The sequence below is a fragment of the Crocuta crocuta genome, unplaced genomic scaffold (genome assembly GCF_008692635.1).
Source record: "Crocuta crocuta isolate KB4526 unplaced genomic scaffold, BGI_CrCroc_1.0 scaffold243, whole genome shotgun sequence".
NCBI lineage: Eukaryota > Metazoa > Chordata > Mammalia > Carnivora > Hyaenidae > Crocuta > Crocuta crocuta.
The window spans coordinates 1,911,821-1,920,994 of NW_027529596.1; the positions used below are offsets into that span (position 1 = coordinate 1,911,821).

Here is a 9,174-nt window from a genome sequence, read left to right on the forward strand (position 1 = left end):
AAGAGAGGCGGGGGTAGGGGCAGAGAAAGAGGGTGAGAGAGAGAGAATCCTAACACGGGGAGCCTGACACAGGGCTCAAACCCACAAACCGTGAGATCATAACCTGAGCCGAAATCAAGAGTCAGATGCTTAACCTATGGAGGCACCCAGGTGTCCCTCTTACTTGATCTTTAGAAGCAGAAAAGTTCTAGGCCAAGTGAATTAAAGCCTTGAGTCATAAAAACATAAAGTTACATGTCCTTAGTCATTCCCAGCCTTGAGCCAGTTTACAGACCCAGAGCCCCTGAATAAAGGGGAGGCCAGGTCCAAACGAGCATCAATCAAAAAAGGGATTTGAGTGAAGGCATTTAAGCGGCAAACCATTAGCTTTATGTACCGAAATATTTAAAGAACTAAAAATGTGTTTTGTTGTTCTTAGTATCAACAGCAGTACAAGAAAATGTCAGAGATACAATACTGCGCAGGCCCACAACGTCTGATCGAAAACCCTTGGGGCCAGATGTGTTTCAGACGGAGATTTTTTCAGGTTTTAAAAAATTAATACAATGCATACAGTATATATTCTACACCGGCCTCGGCAGGGCCCCAGGCAGCAGCCCATGACCCAACACGTTGGTATGTCTGCAGTGAAACACATGATCAGTCACTGAGGGCGGGATCCTGACTAAAAACAGTCTCTCATTAGTACAGGTCAAATCCTGCCACCGAAAGAGTTATGTCAAAGTTCGAAAAAACGTTTCGCCTTCCGGAGATCTGGAAATTTCAAAGCGCAGATAAGAGATGGTGCAGCTGAAGCCTGAGAACGAGAAACTGCCCCTCGGCAGGTTCTGTCCCGCAGCCTGTGTGCGGGAGCCTGATCCGCCCGGTGGCAATGGGTGTCGCCTCGCCTCATTATCAGTACATTCTCCGCTTGTCAGGGTGTCAAACTCAGCAAGCCTCACCCGGGTTCGGGTTCGTCTACACAGCCGGTCACTGGGGGGAGAATTAAATTCCTAACAGTGGGAAATGAAGACAAAGTGCCCAGGAGTTCGGAGAGGAGGGCTGGAGCTCCTCTTGCGGCTGCGTGGGGCCCCAGGGCCTCTGCCAACGGGGTGCCCGGGAGGGGTGCAGGCGCCGACCAGCCTCGGCTGCGGACTCTCGGGGCTGTCTGGACGCCCCGCAGGGCAAGCCTGCCACTAGTCTAACTGGAAGAACTCGGCCCAGGGCAAAAGGTAAAGGCTCGGCGGCTCGGCCCACACGCAGGGCCTGCCCAGGGACCCGTCTGGGCCCAGCATGCAGTCAGACACCTGGTTAAGCGGATTCGCACTGTGTCCCAGCCAGAAGGGTCAGCGTAAGGGTGAGGAACCTACAGAAATCACTCAAGATTACAAATCCCTGAGGACTAGGGGCACCTGGGTGTCTCCGTCCCTTAAGCATCTCACTCTTGATTTTGGCTCAGGCTGTGATCTTGAAGTTCATGAGTTCGAGCCCTGCATCAGGCTCTGCGCTGACAGTGCTGAGCCTGCTTGGCATTTTCTGTCTCTCCCGCTTACTCTGTCTCTCTCTGTGTCTCCCTCCCTCCCAAATAAATAAATAAATATTTAAAAATCCCTGAGTAGTCAGAGCATTGGGCAGCCCAGGTTTCACACTGTTAGTAAGGACGGCTTCAGCACGGCAGCTCTGCCTCTGCAGAGTACAATCTGCAGTGTGGAGGCACTGACATTCTTACACAAACATTACCACAGAGAGAAGGAAATTGGTGGATACCCCCGGACAGAGTCAAGATGCTCTGTAAACATTTCAGATGCGCCAAAGGCCTCCTAAAAAAAATGCATAGAGGCTTTGCAAGAGAAATTCTATAATACAGCAGAGAAGTGGCAACTAACTATATGCTTTGAGCTCCAACTCTATCATATACTAGCTTTATGTGACCTTGGACAAGCTACACAACCTCTCTGATTCTTAAGTTTCCTCATCTGTAAAATTCATAAAAATAATAATCATCACACGGAATTGTAATGAGTAGATGTGAGAATGCGTAGAAGTTGCTTACCGAGGCCCGGCTCACAGGATGCACTCAGTCCGTGAAGGCAAAGCAAAAGACAACATGGCTATTTCTCTTTCCAAACTTCTAAGGACTAAGACACAGGAACTATGAAGGGCAGAGAGAGAGCAAGTAGCTAGGGAGAACTTCTGAATTGATATTCTGTCTATATAGATACGGGCTGTGTGTGTGTTGTGTGTCTTCTACTATCTATAGTTATACACACACACACACAACACACACACTTAGCCATTCAGGAGATTTCAAATATTTGCATTTTAACACATTTTTCTCTTAGGAAACTGAGTCCTTTACCTATTACTTGTGTTTCCAAGCAACACCCTTTGAAGAAGGCTATGTAGCAACTACAACCTGAATGTGACGGAAGAGTAACTAACTATAAAACACGGCCTGGCAGAGACGCATAAAATTCTCACTGAAGCTTAGTCTACAATACAGCACCTTCAGTTTTCCAAGGGCTATCTGGAAAAAGCACAAGATTATGTTAAAGTGACATAACTCCACACTGTGTTCCTTCATGTTTGAAGAGAAAAGAATAACACATTTCCTAATTTCGGTCAAAGCATTCTTAAAGATAATTTTTAAATTCTTTTTAAAAGCTTATTTACTTGAGAGACAGAGAGTGAACAAGAGCATGAGTACAAGTAGGGAGGGGGCGGGGAGGGTGGTGGAGAGAATCCCAGGCAGGCTTCACCCTGTCAGCACAGAGCCCAGTGCAGGGCTCATACCCACAAGCCGTGAGATCAGGACCTGAGCCCAAGTCAGATGGCTACCCGACTGAGCCACCCAGGCACCCCCTAAAAGTGTTTTTAAATTGTACATAGTAGATTCCCAAGATCTCAAAGTAGAATATCAGAGTCCTAGTATAAACAATGTTTGTTGCAAATTCATCAAAGTTTACTTGGTTACAGCATGATACTGACAGAGCTCAAGTTGTGGATTTCAGTCTAGGTGACAATTACCTACAATAATAAATAACTTAAACTCAGTAAAGACCTAGTACATTTCTGAGCACAATTAATGAAAGCTAAGGACTGAGTAAGGTGTATCAGTTGCTAGAAAACTACAGTTAAGCCTTGAACAACACCACTCAACAGCAGGCCATTAGCAGTTAAGTTTTCAGGAAATTAACATTATATACGAATTTTCAACTGTGCGGGGCAAGGGGGGGTGGTGTCAGCGTCCCAAACCCCAGCGTTCTTCAACGGCCAACGGTATTCCAACCGCACACCCAGTCAATCAGAGGTATTGCAAAGCATCACAATTTCTAAAGAGACCCCTGAGTTGGAAAGAAAAATAAATAAATAAATCACTGAAGACTTTATTAATGAAACTATCCTTCTTTTCTTGATAAAGGCTTAATGGGACCAAGAGAAAATTATAAGTGAATGAAAATTATATCACCCACATGCACTCAAAAAGAGAATGAATGAAGAGGTTTAAGGGCAAAGATATAAGGGTCCCAAGAGAACGTTAAATTTCTCAATTTAGGCACTAGGAATGGGCACAAAGCCAACTGATGTCTCCTTCTCGTGGCAAAGCCCCAAGGCTGTGGTCTGGACTTTAGGGCACTGCTGAGGTCAAGCACTTGCAAAATAAGACTGGAAAAGGCAGAAAGGCAATCACTCAAGATATATGAAGGCTTCATGTCTCCTCGGCCATAGGGACCCAGACCCAGAGCCGTACGACACTTCAGACCTCAGGGGATGCTTCTAGTTTTCCTAATAATTAAACTCCCTTTGATGGGACCTAAAGCCCAAACTAATCCATGAAATTTCTGTCAGAGCAAACCCTTTATTCTCTCTTTTCAACTCATGCCAGTGGTTGTAGAGAGTAAAACTAAAATCTTCACAAGGTTTAGTACATGTGAGATGCATGTTTCACACAGAAAATTCAAAGTCTCAGATAAAATATACAACTTAAATAAAAACACCGGCCTTGGGGCCCCGCCAAAGATTCTAATCATCCAGGAAAAAAGCAGCCTCAGTGGGAATAGAAAGGAATGTGAGAAATATTTAACAGGTAGGCCAGCATGTTCTAGAGGGAGGGCATGCAGCAGTATTTCTGAAAAGCTGTGTAGATCAAGTCTTTCCCAATCAAATCACATGCTAAAAACTCAGGAGGAAAGATCAACCATCAGTGAAATCCCACAACATGTCCTTTGTGAGTTTAAAAAATACTTATTTTGGGGGGCCCCTGAGGGGCTCAGTCAGTTAAGTGGCCGACTTCGGCTCAGGTCATGATCTCGCGGTTCGTGGGTTCGAGCCCCGCGTCAGGCTCTGTGCTGACAGCTCAGAGCCTGGAGCCTGCTTCCGATTCTGTGTCTCCCTCTCTCTCTGCCCCACCCCTGCTCACACTGTCTCTCTCTCTCTCAAAAATAAATAAAACATTAAAAATAAACAAATAAATAAAAAATACCTATTTTGTAATACACGTACATGCTCTACAGTTTTATTAATTCTGCAAATTTTCATAACAGGTGAATCCTATTTCCTTCAAAGTGGTGACTGTCAGGAATGTCCGTCTGTCCTTCATTATTCATTACTGAAGCACATACATCCTGGGGAGAAGCCAGGCTCCCCACTGCACCCACAGTAACTCAAACAGCGCCAGGCACGCAGGTGTCCGGGAAATGAAATGCATTAGGACTCTGTGTGGTTGTTATGAAAACACAGACTTCCGTTTCACTTAGATCTCTGTCACTTAAGAGTTGTCTTTAGGGGCGCCTGGGGGGCTCAGTAGGTTAAGCTTCTGACTTCGACTCAGGTCATGATCTGACGGTTTGTGATTGGGGATTTGAGCCCCGCGGCGGGCTCTGTGCTGACAGCTCGGAGCCTGGAGCTGCTTCAGAGTCTATGTCTCCCTCTGTCTCGGCCACTCCGCCTCTCTCTCTCTGCCGTCTCTCTCCAAAATAAATAAACATTAAAAAAAAAAAAAAAAAAGACTGTATTTGTTTCTTCTTTTGGCAGTGTCCGAGCCGAGTGGCTATGCCAGAGGCAGGGGTGAGAACAAGTGGTAGAAATTTTTTATAAGACTAAGTTTTCTTTTATTATCCCGGCTGGTAACTAAAAGGCTGAGGGAATTAGTACTGAGATCCGTGGCCTTTCAACTGCAGGGACAGTGTCTCAAGTCTAAATCGTGGCAACAAGGATCAAATAATTTTGAATATTGAAATCAAAAAGTCCTATTGACAAAACGGGCTACAACAAACATGATAAAATTACTTAAATATGTAATAACTAGTAATTCCAAAACGATGCCATTTAAAGTAGTTGAAGAGGGCGTCTGGCTGACTCAGAAGAGCATGCGACTCTTGATCTCAGGATCACGCGTTCAGGTCCCACACTGGGTGTGTGGAGATTACTTATATAAATAAAACTTAAGGGGTACTTGGGTGGCTCAGTCAGTTGAGTGTCTGATTCTTAGTCTTAATTTTGGCTGAGGTCATTTTCTCACATTTCATAGGTTCGAGCCCCATGTCAGGCTCTGAGCTGACGGTAGAGCCTCCTTGAGATTTTCCCTCTCTCCCTCTCTCTCTGCCCCTCCCTCACACACTCTGTCTCACTCAAAATAAATAAATAAACTTATAAATAAACAAATAAAACAAAAAAGGAGTTAAAAAATGTTAATTTATTGCATATATTTTTGAATATGAAAGAGTGAAAATAACCAGATAATACATGAAGTCACACTTGGGAAAAATACTCCTTTTTTTCAAGAAACATTTACTGGACACCCGCTATGTGCCAGGCTAAATCCCAACTACACATTACAAACTACTAACAGTTATCAGGACATGCGTATGCCTCACTGCCCTTTAGCAAACATTAGCATCCGTCAAATCCACCGTGCTAAGCACCAGGAACATGTATACAAACCAGACAAACACTATCTCTATCCTGGGTTCTCAGAGATGAAGAAAGAAAAACCAAAGAGTTAGAAATTACAAAAAAGAAATAAACAAAGGATGAGGAAACGGTAACAGGGGACTCTTCTGGATAGGGTGGTTAGAGAAAGGCCTCTCTGCAAAAGCGACATTAAAAAAGAAATGTTTATTTTTGAGAGAGAAAGCACACGTGTGTGCAGGCGAGCAGAGGAGGGGCAGAGAGAGAGGGGGCCAGAGAATCCCAGCAGGCTCCGCGCCGTCAGCACAGAGCCCAACTCAGGGCTTGAACTCGCGAACCTTGAGATCATGACCTGAGCTGAAATCAAAAGTCGGTCACTTAACCCATTGAGCCACGCAGGTGCCCTTGAAAAAGTGACCTGTAGGCGCTCACTGATGCAAAGGAGACGGCTCTGGGCAGTTCTGGGGAAACAGTAGACCAGGCAGCAGGGATAGCAAGTGCAAAGGTCCTGAGGGGGGAAATGAGTATCAAAGAGAAAAAGATGGCAGTGTGGCTTGACTATAGTGAGCAAGGGGGTGAGTGACACAAGCTGAAGTCAGGGAGGCAGGAACCAGGTCACACAAGGCACGTGTGGCCTTGGGGAGAAGCTGGCATGTCATTCAGACTGTAAGGGGAAGGCCATTACAGAATGATTACATTTTTCTAAAAATCATTCCTGCAGCTGGGTGAAGAATGGATTAAGAAGAGGCAAGATAAGGGAATGGGGAGACCAGCTGGGTGATTCTGCCTAAAATTCTACAAGTGGACTATTGGCCGACAGAAAAAAAAAGTGGCTGAACCCCAAATGCACTGCGGAGAGGGCCGAACGGATGCGGGGCCTGATGAGGGACAGGGCGGAACGCAGGGTGGGTCCCGCGGGCTTCTGGGATGAAGGCTGGTGCCACGTGCTGAAAGGGGGGCTGCAAATCGCCAAGCTCTGTCCTCCACACGCGGTGTCCGTTCCCGGGGAAGGGGGACCAAAGACATGAGCAGTGGCAAGAGCAGAGAGCCCTCATCCGACACTGGTCTCCACCTCCTGCCCGAGCCTTCCTTCCTTCTTCATGTAACCCCATTCTTCCGGTTCTTCCTTGATCTCACCAGGCCTTCTCAGGCCCCATGCAGCCCGGGGCTCTGGAGCCCCGCTTTTTCCTTCAATACACTCTCTGAGGGGACCTCAGCCAAACCAGTCACTGCTTTTACTATCTTACGTGATATCTCCCAAATCTGTATTTCCAGAACTTTCTCATCTCTCCAGCACCGGCGATCCAACTGTCGTCTGCCCACCTGTATTAGGATGTGTCAGCAGCACTGAAAACTCAACAGACCCCAAAGGAACTTCATTCTCATTTCCTCACACGCCATCCCCTCGTCCCACATCCTGTGAGGAGCCCCACCTGCCAAAAATGGGCTCAGCTTCCAAGCCCCAAGCCCTAGAATCGCCTTACACTCCTCTTTCAAGCCGACAGCAAATCAATTTCCAAGTCCAATTAAATTTACTCTCTAACTGGCTCATGCATGTATCCTTTCTTCACACCCACTGCTTTTCCTCCTGCCCCCCTCTGGNCCCCGCCCCGGCCTTCAAGGCTCCGTGGAGAAAGAAATGCTTCCCAGCCTCCCACAGTCCTCGGGATAAAGCTCCAGGCTTACAAACGGCAAACAAGGTCCTCTGCGAGTTCATGCCTCTGGCTGGCTCTCCCACCTCGACTGCGCCCATCTCCCTCCCAGGACACACTCCTGCCTCCCCCCACCGACCTTCCAGGAGATCCATTCAGGCCTCTGTGTACACGCTTTCCATCCAAGCACGTCTTAGATCACGTGCTTCTCCCACTGAACTGGAAATTATGTGAAGGCAGGGACCATCCTCCTAAGAGCACTTCTGGTGCTTGATACTTAGAAGGTGCTTCATAAGTGTCTGCTGAGTAACTATGTATCTGGATCACATTCAGGAAGGTTTTCTATAAAAATGAACTGTTAGGTACACCGTCCATGAGCAGGAAAAGAGGACTTGGCAAGAAGGAACATTCAACAGTTTTCTAAAATTAAGCTAATGTTTGTTAGCTGCTGACACTTACACATCGGTATCCACCTCCCGTTACTGAAGAGCTGGGCACACCCAAGGTCTACGTAGCTATTATGCTGATGATCTTTTCCTATTAATACCCATTAATATTCAGTTGTTCGGTTCTGCTTCTTTTAGTACCTTGAGCCTAATGAAGATCGTCCTGACGTGGCCCTCGCTTGCAATGTCTGGCCTCTTGTGCGTAATTCTGTCTGAAGCCCACAAGATTTCCAACAAACCTTAGTTTTAGGCTATTTCCTACTTGTTTACTTAAAACACAAATATGGGTATGATCACCAACAACCCTCCCCTCCCCCCACTTCTAACCTTTCTTTCCCCCTCAGTAGAGAGATTTACACGGAACGGACTGTCTTACGAGTACAACATACATCGTCACGGGGACTGAGACTTCTACGTTTACACCTCACCACCGCTGGAATCACTGGTTAAATGATAGTTTTCCTGGTTCCGGAGATTACAGGAAGGGCTTCTCCAGGAAAGAAATAACTGAGTAAACTTGTATCCAGACACAGGGCTGCAACTGACATTTTGAGAAACAAAAGAAATGAAAAAGGCTACGTGGTTCCCAAGGGCTGGCTCTCCCTATAACCATTACTTAACCACGTTCTGAGGCCGCGAGTCCTCGGCTTTGAACAACAGCACAAAAAAGTCCTGTGGCCAACGTTGCAGACGTCCATAAAACAGCTCCCCCAACGCAATAAATCGAGCCTCGGGTTTACCTTAGGTTGACCCATGAAATTGAGCAGGAAAAAAGGGTCATTTGAAAAAAATATAAAAGGAAAAGGGCCAAACGGGCTTTTCAATGTCCTGCCTTTCGATAAACTGTGGTGACTCTGCCTGGAGTTATTACGGGTCTGACCAAATTCTTTCAAGCCAGGTCACTGCAGGAGTGTCCCAGTCTCTGCTCCGGAACGCGGTCCCTCGGTGGGCGCTCTGCAGGCCACCCGGGAGGCGCCCGAGACCCCAGGGCTCTTCCATCGCGAGCCTTAAAAAACGGATCGGAGCCTCCGAAATGGAACTCACAAGATGAAACAAAACATTCGCTCAAAGCGGGGAAACACACCAACAAAGGCCTCGCAAATGAGAGCCTCACAGCCGCCCGGCCACCCCGCGGAGCGGAGCGCGCGACCCCGGGCTCCTGAATGGGGGACCCGGGCGGGCTCCGG

At 46.9% G+C, this 9,174-nt stretch overlaps 1 protein-coding gene across 2 annotated transcripts in view; it reads right to left on the reverse strand.

Annotated features, from left to right (window-relative positions):
* The window catches only part of MPZL1 (myelin protein zero like 1), a 60,589-nt gene extending 52,968 nt beyond the window's left edge, over window positions 1–7,621 (reverse strand). For both annotated transcript variants that reach the window (XM_077761788.1, XM_077761790.1), the window contains exon 1: window positions 7,576–7,621. In XM_077761788.1, the coding sequence (XP_077617914.1) occupies window positions 7,576–7,606 (31 nt within the window). In that variant the 5' untranslated portion in view covers window positions 7,607–7,621. The remainder of the gene's footprint in view (window positions 1–7,575) is intronic.
* Window positions 7,622–9,174: the final 1,553 nt, after the last annotated feature.